The sequence below is a fragment of the Protobothrops mucrosquamatus genome, unplaced genomic scaffold, assembly GCF_001527695.2.
Source record: "Protobothrops mucrosquamatus isolate PMUCROS unplaced genomic scaffold, P.Mucros_1.0 scaffold285, whole genome shotgun sequence".
NCBI lineage: Eukaryota > Metazoa > Chordata > Lepidosauria > Squamata > Viperidae > Protobothrops > Protobothrops mucrosquamatus.
The window spans coordinates 773,284-795,584 of record NW_015386629.1 but is presented as its reverse complement, the minus strand read 5'-3'; the positions used below and the strand labels follow the sequence as shown (position 1 = coordinate 795,584).

Here is a 22,301-nt window from a genome sequence, read left to right as displayed (position 1 = left end):
CTTTTATGAAGAAGATTTTGCTGAGAGATAATAGCTGGTAGAAAGTCCATCAGTGACTTTATATGGGCCAAAGTAAGGTTGAATTTGGATCCCCCCTGGATGCAACTACAATGCTGCAAGTACAACACTGAAATTAGAGCGTTAGTACAAACTTGAACAGTTCTGTATTCCAGAAGATTCTCTTTCAAAACCATTAAAGGCTGAAATATTCCTTTACTGTGTATTGGGCAGAAGGAATCATGCTGAGGAACAGGAAAAAGAGCTGCAAAGAAGATAATAGTCAGACAAAAAAAATCTGAGTCTAGGGCAGAATTGTGACCTGCTACAGCTTACAATAAAGCCCTCCCTAGTCCTAACCATAATAAAGGGAGGGAGGGAGGGAGGGAAGGGGAAAGCCCATTCAGAATAGCAAGATTCTGTTACCATAGCTTAATAATAAATGTATCAGTATGAATGATTTTGATTTCCTAGTCTGGTCTATCCTGAATAGCTGAGATAGTATCTTGGCAATGTATTTTGCACGAGCTCTTATTCATCACTGAGGAAACTCTTGAAGGAAAATCTCTGAGGCTCCCACTCATCTTTTGATTTATTCCATTATTCCTATTATGTCTAATTAATTCAGTCAGTTTGCACCACTTTGGCAGAACTGGTAGATACTTTTTTGTTGCCCAGGCCCAGAATGGACTTCTGGAAGCAGCATCTGGTTGTTCACATATTTGAATCCCACCACTGAATATAAGTATATAGATGCACTTGTATTAAGTGGGGCTAAGTAACTTCATAGTTTAGTGGTGGTGATAATGATGTTTTAAAGAAATCCCGTGTTCCACTTTCTTTTGCCATATCTGCACATGTACTGTACAATGTAAAAACCTGTGGCAAAAATTGGGAAATCAGCTAGATTTTCTTAGACCCAAATTGGAAACAGGGAAGGAAAGAGAGAGAAGTGGAGGAGATCCTTTTTTTGATGACTCTGTGTTGACTTAATTTGGTTTTATAAATTTGTTTAGTAATAAACAAATAAATTTGTTAAGATTGTTCTTGAATGCCAAGGCTGTAACCTGTCCTGAGCATCATTTCTCACTTGGGAGAATCCTAGTGTAGTCCCAAAGGTGCTTTTTCAAAAGGCAACTGGGCTTTGTTTTTCCTTGAAGCCATTTTGCTTCTCATCAAAGAAGCTTCTTCAGTTCAGTTGCTTTTTGCAAAAAACACATTTGAGACACCCATGACCTGGATGACTGAGAAACTCTACAGACAAATCTTAGTGTAGGCAAATTTACTTTCTGATCTATTCACAGAAAAAAAAGCAGGATAAATATACTATTGTAAGGATAAAAGGGAGACAGAAACAAAATCCAAATATTTCATAGAAAGCCCCTTGTAAATGATAACTAAAAATCTAATAAAGAAGTTACTACGGGGATTCAATAAAAGTACAATTCATTTTACAATTCCAAGTAGGTGTGTTTTCTTTTACTAAATATCAGGATTTTGCTCTATTTTTTATGGACGATAAGCAATACCTATTTTTCCACCCTTTATTATAAGTACTATGAAAATAAATTAAAAGATAAAGCAAAATTACAACATTGCTGTCTAATTATATTAGCTCCCAGGGACACACCGGGATTAGTTCCATAATTATTTGAATGTCCAGTATTTAGGGGAGGAAAGCAGAATTATTTATATATAATCTCTTTTAGAAACTGTAAAAAACTGTATATTAAAACTGGAAAATGTGACATTATTTTTGGCAAGATATCTGCACCACTCACAGTGGCTTGCAATAATTAAGCACAAAGGAATCTCATGAAAGAAATAAAGTAACAGGTCCCAAATCGGAAGCAGCTAAAACATAAAAGGAGCATGTGTCATATAAAAACCATCTGCTTGGCAAGACAAACAGGAAACCTTAAATCAGTTGGCAAAAAAAACCAAGAAAAGCTCTAATAGAAAGATCCTGATGGATTGTAGAAAATAAAATATCCCACAGTCTGGAAGCTGCTATTGAAAACAGCCTTTATTCATATAGGGAGGGCTGGATCAGAATTCTTTATACCACTTTTTCCCAGACATCAATTTACTCTTTAGGATAAGAAATTATCAAGAATACCCTGATTTTTACTTCAGATTAATAAGGTAACATATCCCATCATTTATGCATTTTAAGGCCCATCTATTCCGTGCGGCCGGCCTGGTGTAGTTTGATTATGTTTTAGTGGGGGTTTTGTATGGGGTACTTTTAGAACAGGCCTGTTATTTAATTTGATTTTAGAACAGAAACTTGTGTATATTTATCGTGGTTTTTATTATCGCCTGTTCACCGCCCTGAGTCCCGTAAGGGAGATAGGGCGGTATATAAATTCAATTAATAATAATAATAATAATAATAATAATAATAATAATAATAATAATAATAATAATAATAATAATAATAATAATAATAATAATAATAATAAACTGTAATTTTATTGCCTAAACAGGATCCTGAACTCTTAATTTTTTTTCTTCGGTTCTGTTGTGGAGACTGCCTAGAAAAGTCACTGAAGTTTTCCTGGCAAGGTTTTTCAGAAGAGGTTTGCCATTGCCTCCTTTCTAGGGCTGAGAGAAAATGACTGGCCAAAGTTACCCATCTGGTTTTGTGTCTAAGGCAGGACTAGAACTCACAATCTCCCAGATTCTAGGCTGATACCTTAACCAATACACCAAACTGGCTCCCAAATTCCTAATAAGCATTAGAAAAGCATTCCAAAATTTCTCAAGTACACTGGAAGGTACAGCCTACTTCATAACAGCTGCTCAACAAATGCCCACATTTCAAAATCTATAAGCATCAATTACTAGCATTCGTTTTTATTAAAGATTCATTTTTCACAAAGTGATGATGAATGAATTAATTTAATGAAATGAACATAACAAACAAGACTACTTTTTACGTCTACAAAAAATAGCAGCAAATGAAAATAGCATGGATTTAATTATTGGTTCCCCTAGAGCAGGAGTGTCAAACTGCCGGCCCACGGACTGGACGCGTCACGAGGAAACCGCACCCACCCCATTGCTGGCAATGGAGAAAAAGCTCTGATATGTCGCACAATGTCACATGACATCGCGAGTTTGACATGTCTGCCCTAAAAGTAAAGATGTAACTGGTCTTTAGTGATCTCTCAAGCAGAATGTTTAATTGGTATCATAGGTATCTCATAATTGGTATCTCATAATCAGTCACTCAACCTATCTGGATGGAGAAAAGTACTCTCTAGAGCATTTTGTGCAGCACAATGAACATGGATCACAGAAAGAAAAGCAGAGAATTGTCAATGGAGGAAAAGAGGATGGTGATAGCCAAGCATGGTAAAACATCTCTAAGGAGCTTAATGTTCCTGTGACCATAATTTGAGGTCCATGGGACTGTAGCCCATCTCCCAGGACAAAGCTGCTAGAGAAAAATTGACCCCAGATTAAACAGAAGGATAGTTTGAAAGGTAGAGAATGAACCAAGGAAATTTCAAAAAAGATCCTGGCTGACCTCCAAAATCAAGATACAACAATGTTAAGTCACAGCATCCTTCACTGTCTGACTAAAAGTGACTTTCCTGATAAAAGACCCAGGAAGACCCCACTTTTGAAAGATAGACACAAAAAAGATTGGAGTTTTCTAAAAGGCATGTTGACAAGTACAGTTCTGGGAGAATATCTGTTGGACATAGGAAACAAAATTAGAGTGCTTTCGTAAGCCCTATGTTCACAGAAGGAAAAATTAAGCTTTTAAAGAAAAGGACACCATCCCTACTATGAAACATGGAGGAGGTTCCATAATGCTATGGTTGCTTGGTTGCCTTTTATATTGCAGGCCTTAAATTTGTGCAAGACACAACAAAATCAGAAAAATTTTAAGGCATTCTAGAGCAAAACATAATGCCCAGTGCCTCAGTTGCATCTCACAGGTCCTCCAGCAGTATATTTGACCTAAAAATGCATTTTGGAAAATCCAAGAATGGTTGAAAAGTAAACAATGGACTCTTCTGAAGTAGCCTGGTATGAATCCTAATCTGAGTCCTATAGAACATCTATGGAAGGAGCTAAAACTCACAGTTAGAAGAAGGAACACATCAAATCTAAGGCAACTGGAGCCATTTGTTCAAGAAAGATGTGACAAATTACCATTTCACAAGAGTAGAAGTCTTATTCAGAGCTGCAAAAAGTGTTTGATTGTAGTTACTGCTTCAAAAAAATATGCTATGAAATAGTAGGTTAGGGGTGCCATAATTATTTCCATGCAATTTTCATTTTTTTTATTATTTACAAGAATATGTTAAGTTATACATCAAAACAAAGTGTCTGCTTCTTTTAATTATGGAGTTAAAATATGTTGGATGCCATTTACTTGTGTCACTTTCAACTGTTGTTATTTCGCAACAAATCGAGATTCCTTTGGGGGAAAAATTGAGAGTATCAGTACTTTGGTCACATTTGTACTCCCAAGTCATGTCAGCTACATAACTAAAACAAGTAGGCATGTATACTAGGCAGCAGTGATACAGGAAGATACTGGGGGGAGATGATCACAACGGAAAAGGCATCGTTTCATACCATTCTGGAGAAAGCAATGTAAACTATTTCTGTATTTTACAAGAAAGCCACAAGGACATGAAATATAGAATGATTAATGATATAGTACTGGATGAAGGGCCTCCCAGATTGAATGGCATTCAACATGCTACTAAGGAAGAGCTAATCATCTTTCAGAGTACTAATATATTTATGTCACGGCTAAATTAAAGCCTTTGGGATGTCTAGTTGTCATGTAGGAAAAGAAAATCTGAAGCTAAACTTAAGAGTGAATGCAGGAAAGCTCAACAATGTAAAAGATGAAATAGGCTGACTACACACTGACACACTACCAATGTGAAATGGACAAGACCTGGACCTTTTTAACCACATTATCTTACTGTTTACTACTCAAGGCATGAAAATATACCATGAAATAATGGTATTGTTTTCATAGTTTTCAGGAAGGATAAAACAAGGGCAGTATTTGGGAACAAATATTATCAATTAAACTTTGTGGACAACACCTTAATATGATTATCCAAGCTTATGCAGCAAGCACTGATGCAGAAAAAGAGGAGACTGATAATTTTTACGGTCAGATTCAATCTGAAATTACCAGAACATGCAAGAAGATGTGCTACTTATGGCTGGAGACTAGAATACCAAAGTTATTAAGGAGAAAAATGTAATTGGATTGCATGACCTAGGAATTCAAAACAAAGGAAGAAAATGACTTCTACCCATTCAATGATTTCTTCAACACTAACACAAACTTCCAACATCCAACTGATACCTATATACATTGCACTGTGCTACAATATCTTTAATTTCACATGCTTGCAAAGTAATTATGTTTAATGCTGATGGATGCTAGAAAATTGAAATAGTTAAAAAATATCAGAAAAAAGTCAATATGGGCTTCATTTATTATGGAAAAATCTGTGGTTGTGCCAAACATATCAAGCTGTGGAATATCCTCAGGAAAATGGCAATTCTAGAACATTTCACTGACCCCATGAGAAAGTATACACAGGCCAGAAGCCACAGTCTGGATGGAACAGGACAAAGAAGATTCCAGATTAGCAAAGGAATGCAACAAAGCCACATACTCTTCCCTTATTTATTCAACCCATATGCTGAATGTATCAAGTGAAGCTGGATTGGAAGAAGATGAGTGTGATTTTAGATTTGGAAGAAGAATCATCAATAACCTGCATTATGCAGATGAGGCTACTTTAACAGTTGAAAGTGCAAATTATCTGGAAGCTCTAAGTAATATAAATCAAGGAGCACATTGGAAAAATGAGACTAAGAGTAAATATAAAGAAGACCAAATTAATGACAGCAGATACAATAAACAGCCTTAAAATTGACAATATTGAAGTGGTGGGTAACTTCTGCCATTTGGGATTGACAATAAAATGACCAGTAATCGAGAAATTCACCAAATATTAGCATTTGGTAGGGTAGCAACGAAGGTTTTGAAAAAGATATTTAGATGCCATAACATATCTATACTTATAAAAGCCCAGCTGCCTAGATAAGACTCCACTACTGGGGAAAATAGAATAGTAGAAGAGGATGATCATCAGCAAGATGGATGGACTTGACTACATCAGCATATATTTCGGTACTCATTGTTAATTGGTTGTGGGAGGCACAATGAGTACCAAAAATGATGAATACCAAACAATTTTTTCCCATAAGGAATAATGTATGAGTCACAAAACAGCCAGCAATGACAAGTTATCGCTTATGTATCAAGTACCAAACAAACAATGAGTACCGGGACAACATTTTCATGTCAAAATGTGTTGACTATGAAATTCAATGAGTTTCAAAGCAATTGAGTACCACTGTACAGTATATGATACAAGAACTTGAGTAGTCGTGTGAGCCATTATTTGAGTGGCAAATTACATTTAACAAGCATTCTATTTGGTAGAGCGAGAGTATAAATGGATGGAAATTGGTGAGGGTGATTAAATACTTATGTTCCCTTTGTTATTTCTCTGCTTACTTTATCTTTTTCTAACCTAAGCATGCAGCTTCCCTAGCATGGGAACCAAATAGAACTCATTCCTAGTAGCCCAATGAAGACATAGATACATTACTGCTTCCCTTAGTGAGAAGGCAATGTTAATCATCTGTGGATATCTCTAATTCGTTTGTGCTGAAACCAAGCAATGTTCAAAAAAGATAATTATTTTGGAATTCTGAATTAATAAACCCATGCAACTGTTGCTGAAACCCATTCTATTGCTTATGTTATTGGTGAGCCCACTGGGGGCAAAGATCCTACACTGAGTTAGGATTAGCCACCTAATAAATACATAACAATCAGTTCTATACACAAAGACATACACTCACCTAACGTCCAGTAAGTTACTGCTTCCAGGTGTGAAATGCTACTGTAGATAGCATGCATATACATAAAATGAATCATCAATTCTGCCAACCACCACCAAATCAAAATACGAATGGCTCCCCAGATGAAAATAGATAGATTGGACTTCCAATTGCAGGATTGTTGTTTGCTCATCTGTATTAGAATAAATTAAACATTAATACTATAGAACTGGATTTTAATTGACTATTGTATCAAGCAATTTTTTCTTTCCTTTTTAATTCCAATCAGAATCTTTATTTAGTCTTTGTGTTTGAAAATTAAAACATGTAAACAATATAAAATATATTGTGCTTGTTGATAGTCTTGGAGTTTTGTAATCTGAAGAACATATGCATTTACTTGTGATATGGGAGGTATTAAAGAAATTTTTAAAAATGACAAAACATACAAAAATACTGCTCTAGGGAAAATCAGTTTTCAGATGAATAGGACTGTTTGACAGACAAATTGAGGCATACGGAATATGTCCTTGCAACTCATAGCAGCTGTGGTTTTATCAGAACATCCCCATAGCAATCGCTGAATCTCAAGATACAAATGTTTCTTCTGACATATGTATTTGTAATACATCTCAATTTACCTCCTCCCCTTCTGTTATCTATAGAAAACAATCATTGCCTCTCTGTAGATTAACAGAAGGACAGGAAGTAACCTGAGATGTACTACAAATACATATGCATGCATGCATCACTTTCCCCTTTCTGAAATATATAATACACATGCATATATTTGTATATAGGGGTGTGTCTCCCACTTTTCTTTTGGAAGAGAGCTTCTCCAGTGCGCATTGTTAAAAAACTAGATACTGCAGGGAGCTTGATTGCTGCTTTCTGGGTCCTGTGTTTGATTCCACACTACCAAAACAACACTCTATAGAGCAGCCTTCTGTCCTCCAGATGTGATAGACTAGGGGTCCCCAACCTTGGCAACTTTAAGACTTGTGGACTTCAACTCCCACAATTCCTCAGCCAACTCCCAGAATTCTCTGTGAGCATAGTCTATGATCATGCTGTTGAAGAAAGGCTAGTCATGATTGTCATGTAAACATCATATCTATGATATCTTATTTATCTATCACATTCATACACCAACCATCTCACTCTGAGTGTCTCTGGAAAGTTTACAAATAAAAGTCATAAAACTATTTAAAAGTCAACATTAGAAACAGATTTAAAGATAAATAAAAGCAATAATAAAAATAAACGCAAATTTAGAAAGTTAAAGCAGAAGGAACACCCTTAAGCCACCTACTATCCCTGGGGGTTGTCTAGAACTAGTAGACACAGCCAGATCTTCAAGGCTTTTGCTAGCCACACATTAATGTTGTCATCATACTGCAAATAATGTAATTCACTGAGTCCTGATCTTTGATCCAGAGAGCATTAGTAATCACAAATGATGCAAATGGTCATTAGCTGGAGCACTAATCCATCTACATACCATGTGTGTGCCAGTATAATGGAAATATTATAAGAACACTAAATCTTACTGGACGTTAGCATTCTCACCAAACATTTCATGTAGAACACTGACATAAGAATTGGTAATCTCCTAAGATTACCAACTTTTAAAAGTATTCCACAAGCACCACTTGGAGGCAGGTAACATGTGTACCATCTCCCCAAAGCCATATCCAGTGATAATGTTTCTGCATTAAATAAATTGGGGGCAATTCCAACAATGGGTCGAACCATTATTGGAAGCAGTTTATTACATAATTACTTTCCTTAAAGAAAATATATTTCTAATGCCCTCTTGTGAAAAACATATGTAAGCAGAATTAGTTTCAGTTGAGTATCTATAAATAGGAGTGCAGCCTTATGCAAGGATTTCTTTTCTGATCTTAAACACCAGATTTTAAAAAAGACTTGCCAGTTCAAGTTAATAATGTTAATCACCTACCATTATAAGTTTTTTTTTTTAAAAAAATAACATTTCTGTGGGTACTTTAAATTCTCAGTCGCATGGCATCATGGGTTGCAGCATGATTTTATTATTACATAAAAAGAATGAATTTATCTACCATTTTTAGCATAAGAATTCCCTTGCCTCAGGCATTTTGATAATGATATACAGCATTCAGCTGTTGGATTATATGGATAAGCTCCTAACCCCTCAAAAAAAAAACTTTTGACATTTTTTTTTTAAAAAAAAACATCTCACTTTATACCACCAGTGAATTATGGTCATTGTCTTTCACATGTATGACTTTCTCTAAATTCAGCCTATGAAAAGCAAGCTGAATTTCCCAGAGCAAGTTTGATCATTCTGTAACATTTCATTCAACCTGTAATACCTGGTAGAACTCATTCCAAAGGGAAGTATATTATATTTGAATATATCAACATTCAAGCTTTTATCACCTGTTGAGATAATTGTGTCTGAAACAAGCTTTTTGTTCTCAGATGTATCAGGGAAGAAATATAATGATTCTGATCATTTAGGCCAGGGGTCCCCAACCTGTGGGCCCAGGATGGGCTGGCCAGTGCATGCACATGTGGGCACACACTCGCTCACTTGCGCTAGCGCTGTGGCCACGGGGTGCCGCGCCGTGCAAAAATGGGCCGCCGCCGTACCTTGGGACATGAAAATGGGATACCATGCCGCAGGGCACAAAAACAGGGCTGCAGCCACGCTGCAAGGCGCAAAAATGGATGCAGCCGCGCGACAAAGATGGGTGCCACCATGCTGCAAGGTGCAAAAATGGTCACCACCGCGGTGCAGGGCGCAGAAATGAGGCACTGCACCATGCAAGAACAGGGCAGGGTTAGTGAGTATCACGTGGGTGCTAACCCCACCCCATCTGTGGCGCACACAAGCTCATGGCCCCATGCGCATGCACGCACACACTTGTGTAAAATGCTTCCCGCTCCCTTTTCCTCCGGTCCACCAACCAAGAAAGGTTGGTGACCTCTGATTTAGGCAGAACTGGGATGAAGGTGGAGGGTATATGACTTAGATATATCAATTTTATATTTCTTACAACATCTATGAAATCGTTTAATAGGATTATATATCTGATATCTTGCTCAACAGGATTACTGATCTCCTCCTTCCACAAGATTATTGTACGTTTTTGTTCTATTATAAATATAAATATAAAATAGAATTCTGGAGACCTTTTAAGAAGCTATTTCCTCAGTTGTTGCAGAAAAAGGAATGAGGAAACTCCTCATTCAGCCAACTTCCAATTTCTTTACTTGATTTTTTCCCCCTCTATTTTTCCTCTGTTCATTGCTAGGATGTAATCACTACACACATGATTGGCTCATTCTCCATAAAGAATAGAAAATTACTTAATGACTCTTATTACGGTACTTCTTTCAGCAAGCTTGCCGGATGCTTTCACCATACTGATTCATCTTTAATGACATCTTACTATCTTCAACTACTTTAAAGAAACTATTTTCAAAGTCCTGAGAAAGAGAAAACAAATTCCTACAGTGTTGTCAATTCAGTTATGATGCATGCCAATCAGACTTCTTAAGGCATGTAGACACACCTGTTTCCTGTTACATAGCCAACATTAAAATACTGAACTTTAGATACCAGCTGAGACGTTTAATTTCATTGCAAAGTAGGAAGCAACATAGTTCCAAAACTCTGTCAACTTACTGCCACCAAGTCACCACAGGACAACTCTACATGGTCAACTCATCGCTGGGACAACTCACCATGGGCAGCTGGAGGGAGATCCAGGTGGGCAGGCAAGTAGATGAACAGCAGTGCCTGGGGGCTCCCCATTTTCACACCCCTCACTGTCGCCGCACCAGGCTCCAAGCAAAAGAGGCCGGGGATGGCAGTGGTGGCAGTAAGGATGGGAGGCAGGGAGGCGATGGCATCGGCAATGGTTCTGAGCTCGGTGCAATGGCAACATAGATGACAGCTGCAAGCCTGGTGCAGTGGTGGTAGCAGCGGCAGCCGTGAGCCCGGTGCAGTGAGGACAGCACAGCAGCACACCAGGCTCGGAGCCGCTGCTACTGCCACACAGGGCTCCAAGCCTGCTGCAGTGGTGGTTGCTGGGTGTATGAAAATAGGAAGCCCCCAGCCGTCACTGCTCCCCACCACCCACCCGACTGCTCTGTGCACTCTGCCCACCTGCTTCCTCACCTGCACAGGTCTCCCTCCAGCCAACCACAGCAACTTATCCCCGTAGCAAGTTGCTGTGTGAAGTTGTCCTGCGGTGACTTGGCAGTAGCAAGTTGGTGGTGGTAAGTGGGCTGCAGCAAGTTGTCCCATTCCGACTCCAGGGAACATACAGGGATTGATCAGAACCACTAACAGCCTGATGAACCCAGCCCCAATACCCAGACCTAAAAAAGAGTGATGGCTGGTGAGAAGTTAAGAATCTAAGAAATAAGGTTCTCCAAAGGCAGGGAGGTTGTAAGAAAACTAAGAGAGACACATTACAACACACAAAACAACTCCCTATGATCAATGAACTTCATATGTGCTAATATACTTTTTCCAAATTTTATATAAACATCTAGATCAGCGGTTCTCAACCTACGGGTCGTGACCCCATTTGGGGTCGATCGACCATTTCACGGGGGTCGCCAAGCAAGGCTGTCCGCCATTTTTTTCCCCTTTTCCGGCGGGTGCCTTACCTCCCTTGAGCTGGGCCAGCTGGTGGTCGGCCTGCTCCGTCTCTGCCGCTTGCCAGCTATGCCTCGGCCGGCGCAGGGGGCGGAACCACGCATGCGCGGCGCTCCCGGGCAGGGAAAGTCCTCGACTTACGATTGGTTGGGTAGTCCTTGACTTATGACCGGTTTAGTCCTCGACTTACGACCGGTTTAGTCCTCGACTTACGACCGGTTTAGTCCTCGACTTACGACCGGTTGGGGGTCGCGGCATTAAAAAGGTTGAGAACCACTGATCTAGATCTATTTTATCAACAAGAACAGCAAACTGTGCTCTATTTTTCCCAGCTCCCTTCAGAGAGACCATTTCTATTTAAAATAAATTATGGAAACAGGCCAATATTTAAAACCTTATCCATTTAAAATCTTATCAACATGAATTTTTCAAGTAAGAAAAATACAATTAAAATAGCTAATGAGAATAATCATCTAGTATAAATTCAAAAGGAATTTTCTAGCATGAATTCCCAAAGGGGCTTGTACCAGAGCTATTAAAAAGTCTCTCTTTGAATGCCTAAAACTCTGATTTTCTCTCCAGGCCCCCACCCCTGACATGCATTCAGCTCTATACAGACAGCTTTCATGTCCCACATGGTTGAAATTATTTTTGAGAAAACTGAGCTAAATCTAATAGCAAAAACTCAATATCCAATTCTAAGCATCACCCTAGCCTCAGTTTACATGTTCATAGAATCAGAATCAAAAGGAAATGGCCTGGAATAATAATCTAGCTATTCAACACAGGAAATCTAGAGTTAGCGTATTCCCAACAGATATTCTACTTCCATGATAGCCATCTCATACACTTTATAATTGGCTCCCACCATGAAGCTACACTTCTCAAGATTCAGCTAAATACTCAATTGAAGTTAAAATTTCTGGAACTTATACACAATAGATTTAGCCCTGCTCCTGGGACAGCACAGACCAAGTTTTTCTCATCAATGTATTTCAAAAAGACTTTTCTAGGCCGCTATACCCAATTTTTCAATACATCTTCTGAACCTGTTTGAATTGGTCTGCATAATTTTAAAAAGTAATCTTTTCAATTTAGTATTCCAAAATGGCACAGGGCTTACACAGAAAAATTCAAATTATTACTTTACTTTACTTTTCATGATATGAAAATTATAAGAGGTGTGGTGGTTCAATGGCTTAATGATGCTGGAAATCGTCTCTGCACCAGCGGTTCAAGTCCAAGCATTGCATGGCAGAGTGAGTTTCCATCACGCCTCAGCTTCGGTCCACCTAGCACAGTGGTGGTGAACCTATGGCACACGTGCCAGAGGCAGCACTCAGAGCCCTCTCTGTGGGCACGTGCACCGTCGCCCCAGCCCTGCATCCCCCCGCAGCCCCCTCACCAGCAGTCCCCCCCAGAGGAGAGGCTCCTCCGACCGCGATCCATGCGGAGCAGTGCAGCCAAGAAATGGCAGCCGGGCAGTGGGCCCAACATTCCGCCCTCGCGCCCCATTGCACGGTTGATGCTGCAGGGCGCAGGCAGAGGGCGTGGCTGCCCTGGCACTGCTGGGCCGCCTGGGCGATCTGCGGCGGGCTGTGGAGGTAGATGGTCTTGCGGGCGGGGCGGGAGGTGGGGGGCAGAAGGCAGAGCGGGGGCGGAGTGGGGGCAGGGCCGGGTTTTGGGCACTCGGTCTCTAAAAGGTTCACCATCACTGACCTAGCAGTTCAAAAGCATGTTCTATGCGAGTAGATAAATAGATACCACCTCCATGGGGAGATGAATTGGTGCTCCATATAGGCAGTCAGCTCTGAACCTTCCTGGTTGCAACACCCATTTGTGATGCAGCTCCAGGGAAGGGAGGGGAGCTTGGATGAGGCTGAAGTAAGAGCTGCTCATCTTTTTTTCTGGTGTGAAACCAGCTCGCCCTCCTGTGGTGTACCTTGGGAAGCGCGTGAGTGTCTCTCACAACAGAGCTGGTAAATTGGCAGCCAATCTACTACTCTACAATAGCATTGCGGTCTCCTGGCTAATGTAACAGTACCATATTCCAATCATCATCATCATTATCATCTAAAAATTATGGGTCTATTTCTGAAGAGTAAAATCATAGAGTTTTTTTTTCTGATGCTTGACATTTAATCAATTGCATTCCTAACATTCATTCCATTTGAACTATTGTCAACCAATATTTCTCATCCCAATTCTGTATTTTAGTATTTTTCCCTCTTGTATAAATGCAGACATTTGATCTATTTACAATTAATTCTGTTTTGTTATAATGTTAATTTAAAATCCATATAATCCAATCAACACTATGCCCATGCCATTATTTAATGTAAACTCTGGGTTCCTACTACCACAGAAATCATTTCGTGCAGATTCATTTTGGTTACTGACATGAAGTAAGATATTAAAAAGTGGCATCAGAAGCAATACAAAAACATATTGTCAAGAACATCAAAACAATCCAAATGTTGTTACCTGTGAATAAAATTCATCAAAGGTGATAACAGGTCCATTGTGAAACACAGGATAATAGAATGTATATGAAAGCATCCAAAGAAATGAATGCTGGGTAGTCCTATCCCAACAATATTCCAGACTGAAGCTTGTATAATAGAGACAGCGCACAATCAGGGTGAAAACTAGTAGATAGTACTCATTTTCACTGGCATACCAGCCTCTCTGAAAAAAATGAAACCAATTTGAATATTATGTAAAAGGTCACATAGCTATTGAAAGTAATATTCCATAGTCCGAAACCTGAGATCTGCATCTGTACAGATTTATAAACGAAAGACTCCAGAATAGCTTTATATTATCCAAACACTTCCTACGGGTTTTATTGGCGAAAGGTAGCATTAGACAAAGTTTATGGAATAAACAAATTTATTCCATAGCTATAGCACTATAGCGATAGCACTTAGACTTATATTCATTTCATAGTGCTTTACAACCCTCTCTAAGTGGTTTACAGAGTCAGCATATTGCCCCCAATAATTTGGGTCCTCATTTTACCGACCTCAGAAGAATGGAAGGCTGAGTCAACCTTGAGCCAGCCAGGATCAAACTGCTGGTAGTCAGCAGAATTAGCCTGCAATACTGCATTCTAATCACTAACCACTGCGCCACCACAGTGCCCAATTATTTCATTAAATCTATTCTAAGCCAGCCTCATTATGGAATTCACCCCAGGCATTTAGGAAAAGAATCTTCCAGGAAGCAAAAGGAAAGTGCTACATTATCCAAAACTCCCTTTCCTTAGCAACATAGGCCCACAGTGTAAAGTAATATTTATTTATTTTTATACAGTCAGTACATACATACACATTTATATATATACATTCATACATATATGTATATATCTCTGCATACATATACATGCTGCTGCAGATTCTCAAATAAGCAAAGCTGACTCTTTAAGAAACACTGTTTTACAGTAATCACTATTACAAAAGATAAGCATATACAAAAATCTAGAAGAACTGTTGCTTCCAACTGTACTGCAGTAATTTGAAATTTACATTACTGAGATTATTAGATGTATTAACTGGCATATGACTTTGCTGCTACTTCAGAATCGCTTCAAATCCATCTGGCTTACTCTATGTCAACTTTTTTCCAGGTTATTTTCATCTCCTTCACACTATGTTTTACTATCAGCCTCAGATAAGAAATCCCAGCTTTAACCACTGGCCATTTAATATTTAAATTATTCTATGCTTACATTTTAGCTATGAAGGAGTCAATCTGATTCTTGCTTTTTTTTAAAAAAAATCAAGTTTTATCAATGTTGTTTTCCTTTTGTAAAATAAATATAACAACTTTGTATCTTCACTAATACACATTCATATCTTATTTCTAAATTTCTAAAGAAGAAACATTCTAAGAATACTATAACATCCTCTAAGAATTATTCCTCTAAATTTCTCAAAATCCCAGACTTTTACAAAATAACTTATTTTAACACACACAAAAATTACAATTGTAATTACCTTCACTTCTTCTATGGCAGATAGATGCAGAGTTGACAACAGAAGCAAAGACGTCAACCATGTAAGCACTGGATTTTTCAACTGGGCTACTAAATACGAGATACTGATATGTAGAAAAATCATAGTCAGTCCTTTGGATCCCAGTAGAAACCAACAGGCAGCAATTCCGTACACTAACAGAAACCAAGGTTTGTACTGAAATGTCAGAGAGAACAGATGATAAAATGTCATGCATGAATAATGTTTAATCTATCACCAATACATTCAACTCTCTCAAAGGAGCTCAAAATCATATATGAGGGGGAGGGTCAGAGGGAGTGGTCAACATGTTCCAGTTGAGAAAATCTCTGTGAAATAATTTTAGCTGAGAAGAGATGATTTGCCCAATGTGATTTAGGATAAAACAGTAATGTGAACCAAGATCACTTAAACCTAAATTCAACATTTTATCCCTGAGGATTATTTTAATATATTTTTCTCCCTGAGAAAAAACAAATTCTGTGTATTATATGCTCCCTCCTGTAACATTTGGTTTGTATGATGCTGAGACATCAACCCCACCCTCCAAGTGCAACACAATTTATGTAATTGTCCAGAGAGAAAAAGAATCTATACCGGTTTTTAAAAGTAAATGGAATTAACTATTTAATTAAGTATTTAAATAGTGTTTTCTAACTCAGACTGAGTTAGAAACCAGCCTGACAGGGAATGGGCTTGCTATCTCAATCTTACCGTCTACTGGCCTTCACAGGGAAAGTATGAGCACCATAACAAGTTTTTCAACTGCAGATTAATGCAGTGATGGTGCCCTAGCTTTCATATGGTTTAATGACATCTGAAATGAGGACCAACTCTGGTCTTCTGCACAGAAGCCTGGGTCTTCTGCAACAAAACTGGGGAAGTGCTGTGTATCAGATACAGAGCCAAAACACTAATTTTGTTTGGACATGGACACATTTTCCATAATTGTTGGTATCTCTTTAAGAAAGCTGTATTTTTTTTTTTTAGGGTCCAATAATAGCTACACAATCCCACGAAATTTCACATTTAAATTAAGGAGGCACTGATGGAATACTGGCCCCTGCTCTGAAGAGCCAGGAGAGCCCAGGAAAAGGCAAGGCTTTTTAAAGGTGGCACCTAATAAATGCAGCATGTTTGCTGCCCAGGCCTGCTCCAAAACACCTTCTTTCTCTATAAAAATTATGATAAATTATAAAGACATATTGAAATATATGAATATTGATGATCATTTTTACTGCTATAACTGTAGAATAGTGGATGAAAGTGAACTGGGTCTGAAGTGTTTCATTACTCGGAACCATGACAAGTGTTTGTCATTATGACTTTGCCTAGCCCAAATTAAGAGATATGATCAAATAATGACTGACAGCTAACTAAAGCTGAAGCATTAATGAATGAATGGTTTTTATTAAGGTCCTTGAACCAAGCAAACAAAAAATACAAATATATCCCACAAAAGAAAAGCAAATAAGAAATACTGTATATTCAATACTTACACAGCACTCTGCTTTACAAAATACAATAACAAGTAATCAAATTAACCAGCCTAAAGAGTGTGTAGCAGCATTCATCCTGGTTGTCTATGTCAAATGCCACATTAACTTAAATAACGGGAACCTTGGTTCAACATCTGTTTAATTTAGGAGGCAGCAAAACAGAATTTTGGCACATTGAAAATATCTTAATGCTTGGATATATAAAAGAGGAAGTGGGTGTAAATTTCATCAGATCTGTTTGGTCCATTCCTTATGAAAGGGGCAATGAGAGCAGATCTGAACAGAAACCAAGCAGAACAGAATGAAGACTCTAAGAGGACATGACTCACTGAATTAGTGACCTCCCCCATTCCACAAGGATCTACATCAGGGGTGTCAAACTGCCGGACCGCAGGCCAGATGCGTCATGCCAAAACCGTGCCCACTCCATTGACGGCAATGGGAAAAAAGTCACGATACGTCACGACATGTCACGTGACGTTGCGAGTTTAACACCCCTGATCTACATGATTGCAATGTGCTCTATATGGGACTCACCTTGAGAGTACTCAGAACCTTCAAATGACCCAGAATGCAGCTACATAGTAGTAGCTATGGGATTGCTCATTTCACTCATGTACCGTATTTTCTGGCGTATAAGACGACTTTCTAAACCCTGAAAATCTTCTCAAAAGTCGGGGGTCGTCTTATACGCCCAGTCGTCTTATACGCCGGAATATACGGGTATTCTATTTTATTCCTTTACACATGTGGTTTGGCATATTACTCATCAAGTTTTCTCTCCCCCCCTTCTCTCTCGCTCAGACTCTATATTTTAACTGGAAAAGTTGGGGGTCGTCTTATATGCCCAGTCGTCTTATACACCGGAAAATACAGTAATACCAGTATTCTGCAAGGTATGCTGGCTAGTGGTGGGCTTCCAGGTGCTATTCAAATTGGTGTTCACTTATTAAACTCTTCATGGCTCAGGTTCTGGTTGCCTGTGGGATTCTTCTCCTCCTGATGTTTTTGCCTAACTGATAAGATCTAGAAGAACTGACACTCTAAGTCTTAGCTTAAAAGCACTGTAATCTTGTGAGATCTAGGGACCAGCACACCCCTGAAATCCATATAGCCCTGACTCTGTTGGCTTCCACAGAGCTTTNCAATTTACAACCTAAGTGTTGGAGATGTGGCAATTTAGATGCATCTTATTTTCATATTTGGTGGACATGTAGGGAAGTTAAAGCATTTTGGATTAAGATATGGTGGAATACTCAAAATATTTTTAAGAAAAAGATAAAGTTTAAGCCGCAGATATTTTTGTTGGGTATTATGGAAGACTTGGATGCAAAAGAAATGGAACTGATGCTGAATTTTATAACTGCTGCAAGACTATTAGTAGCTCAATATTGGAAAACGGAACGTTTACCTACTATAGAAGAATGGTCACTTAAAGTCTCGAATTTAGTAGAAATGGCCAAGATTTCCGCTTATGTGAAGGATCAATCGCAAGAAAGATATATTTTAGTTTGGAGAAGATGGATAGATTATATTGAGCGTAAATATGGGACTAAAAAATATCATTTGGTTTTTGAGTAAATTTTAGAGTATTATGGTTGTATAAAGGTTAGAATATTTTATTTAGTATTATTTTTAATTATTAAAGTGTTATTATTATTGTTTTTAATAATTGTACTGTTTAAAAGAGAGTTAAAGGAGGTTGTAGATATGTTATTTTAATAGTTGATTAATGTTAATTAGAGTATGATTATGTTATTGTTAACCCTGTGATTGGCACTGGGAAGTGAGGGGGGAGGGAGGGGGGTGGAAGGGTGGGAAGGGGAAGGGGGGGATTTATATTGTAAAATTTTATAAAAATTTTAATAAAAAAAATAAAATCCTTGTGAACCTTGAGCCTATCTTCTAAAATGTTGGCTATCCCCCCCCAGCTTGCTATTGTCCCCTTCACCTAAATCAAGGGTGTCAAACTTGCAACACCACATGACGTGTTGCGACGTATCACGACTTTTTTCCCATTGCTGGCAATGGGATGGGCGCGGTTTTGCTATGATGCATCTGGCCCGCAGGCTGGCAGTTTGACACCCCTGACCTAAATCATGTATGAAGATATTGAAGAGTACTGGGCCCAAGGCAGAGCCTTTGGGGTACCCCTACTGCATGTACCCCTCCATGTAGATGCAATTCACCTTTTGCCACCTTCAATGAAGTCAATGAGAAAGCCAGATTCACTTTACTAATGTGTTACTAAGTTAACAGCTGCAGTGATTCATCAGTTTGACAACTGTGGCAAGAAACATAAAATGGGATAAGACTCACTTAACAACTCTCTTGCTTAGCAAGAGTTTTCTCTTCCTTATCTGTCACCTGCTGGGAAAGAAGAATTTTGTATTTTTTTCTGGAGGAACCGTAAGATTTTGATTGCTGCCTTGCTTTGCTTTCCATTTTAATGCTGCTTGTGATTCTCAGTTCTGTACTGCAGGGCTTTTCAACCAGTGGTACGGGTACCACCTGTGGTACATTGGGACCTGGCAGGTGGTACGCGACCATCCTAGAAAGGTGGTAGCGGGGGAGGGGAATGAGCTGAACCAGTGGCAGCACCGCACAAGTCTGAGTGAGAGATGGCTGGAGCTGCAGGGCTGTCAGGGCTCAGCAGAAGCACCAGGATCAGCACCAGGCTCCAGCTGGAGCTCAGCACTGATCCTGGTGCTTCTGCTTGAGCCCTGAAGAAGCATCGATCAACTGGAAAGCAGCACTGATCCTGGTGCTTCTGCTGAGCCCAGAAGAAGCGCCGATCAGCTGGAATGTTGCAGCATCTCCAGGGTCTTGTGATTTTACATTCAGATGCTTGGCAACTGATTCACATTTATGACGGTCACAGTGTCCCAGGGTCATGTGAAGTGACCAAAACCTGCTGCAAGCACCCAGCAGACGGGGGGAATAAAAACCAAATACCCCCCCACCCCACCACCGCTGCCAATCCTCAACAGAAATGCTCACAACAATGAAAATCTCGGACAGGAGGAAGAGTGCGGCCGGGCAGGCAGGCAGTTGTCTTGCTCGGCTGTGGCTTGGCGGGCACTTTTTTCAGTGCCATTGTAACTTCGAACAGTCACTAAGCGAACTGTTGTAAGTCGAGGACTACCTGTACTTTATCCCTTTTTTCCTTTTTTTCCTTTTTTTTTTTTTTTGGGGTCATCAAGTTTTTGACACCTTGCTAGGCAACTGGTGGTGCTCGGATGTTGCCATATCCTAAAAGTGGTACAATGGGTGAAAAGGTTGAAAAGCCCTGCTCTACAGTGCTCTCTTTGGCCTTTTTTTGATTCACATAAAAGGATTAGTTTAATTATGGTTTATGAAATGGCTGCACAACATTTGCAAAAATGAGAAAAAAAGCATACATTGCAATAAAAAAAATACACACCCCAAAATGTTAACTTAACCTCTTACATTAATTATCATTCATTTTTAACATACAAGTCTCATGAGATCCAAGTTCCAAATATTCAATCATGAAATTTACTTGTTGACTTACGTCAATCAGAAATTCATAAAAAGGGTCATCAAGATAAATACCCAGATGTGCTGGGGACAGATTATACATATTCATAGATATGTGGGTGCACTCACGCTTTTTGATTTAATTTTGGAGAGCCGGGTGAGGCTTCATTGATGAAATGATCCTAAGAACCTCATCAAGATTTAAAGGACCTTTTTTGGCCAGGGAAGTCCACCAGTCCAAACAAGAAAAAGACAAGAAATATAGTCCACAACCACACTGGAGACATCCCAATTCAGGCAGTCCTCACGTACCGACAGCCATTGGGACCTAAATGGTGTGTTCATTAAGTATGACATCAACCATGCCAACTTACAACATCCTTTCTGGCTGTGGTCATTAAGTGGATCACGGTGGTCTGTTCAGAGCAATGTAACATGACTCTGACTCACAACTTCCTGTCAATTTCCAACTGATTTGATTTCTTGGAAGCCAACTGTGAAGGTTCCAAATGGAAAGTCCACGACTGTGGGCCACCGCAACAATTGTGAATCTAAGCCAGTGCCCATCCCCCAAATAAATGTGATGGCCACAACTTTGAAGAAAAGTTGTACGTCTTCTTTTTCAGCAGCACTGTAACTTTGAAAGCCGAGTGGTAAGCAATCTGAACATCCCAAATGGTGCTCAATATACATCTGAACATCCCAAATGGTGCTCAACAGCTATTTTAAAAGAAGTCCTGGGATAAGCACAGTTGTGCCAGGTTAGTTACATGGATGGGGCACCACTTGGAAATCCCGTGTTTGTTTGCTAGATAGGGGAAGTAAAAACAAAATCCCTGAAGACAGCGCTGGCAGATCAGTTTCAAATTGTTGCCAAAAAAACCCCCCCAACAACAACACATGCCCATAAAATCACAAGGAGTCAACCCTAACACGAAGGAGACTTTTTATATCTCCCAAACAACAGAAAACTAAAGGCAACAGTTTTAAAGCTTGCACCACCAATGGAATAAAATCTGGGGAGGGAAGGAATGTGTAGCAGCTGACATGGTTCAACCTCGTTGCTTTTCTGCTTTTACACCCCGGGGAAACCCAAATAGCCCTACTTGCCTCCAGCCTCTCCTCCGCCTGTTCTCAGCCCACTTGCAGCCGCTGCTTCCACGCTGGGAAGACCAGGAGATCCGCCCTCCTAGCCGCAGTCCTCTCGGCCGCGCGAGCCGGAAGTTCCTCTGCTGTTCTCCTCCTCCTCTCCTCCAAATCCCCTCTAGGAATCTAATATTCGAATGTTTCAACTCCTTTGGCCTCAATGACGGACGCTCTATATTTGTAGTGACGCTTGTCTAGCGCGGGCGCTTGCTTATCGATTTGCGCCATCTAGTGACATAGATCCGAAAATCACCTTGTTCCGTCTCTACCTAAGACAGTTGCAAGATATATTTTTTTTAATTGATTATGCGCTGTCAGGTTGTTTTGGATTCTAATGCTCACACATTGATAGACTTTCTATCAAGAGGTCCGTGCTGCTTGTAGTTTTCCTTGTTGAAGTCTTCTATCTTTGTTTTTCTTAGAGTTATATGCAATTGTCAATCCCCGAATATAAGCTTTTGTAGTGTCCCACAAGTTTTGTGTTGATGTCTCTTCCTTTTTGTTTACCTGAAAAAATAGTGTCAACTCCTTTTCTAACATCTGTATGTATTTCTTATCTTTACACAGTCTTTGATT

General features: G+C 39.3%; 1 protein-coding gene across 1 annotated transcript in view; it reads right to left on the bottom strand.

Annotated features, from left to right (window-relative positions):
- Positions 1–22,301, bottom strand: part of HHAT (hedgehog acyltransferase) — a gene marked incomplete at its 3' end in the record, with an annotated part of 58,519 nt that overhangs the window by 14,788 nt on the left and 21,430 nt on the right. Inside the window, exons 4-6 of the mRNA XM_015814788.1 lie at positions 15,562–15,756; positions 14,048–14,251; positions 6,928–7,099 (exon numbers count right to left, since the gene is read on the bottom strand). Of these exons, the coding sequence (XP_015670274.1) occupies positions 6,928–7,099; positions 14,048–14,251; positions 15,562–15,756 (571 nt within the window). The remainder of the gene's footprint in view (positions 1–6,927; positions 7,100–14,047; positions 14,252–15,561; positions 15,757–22,301) is intronic.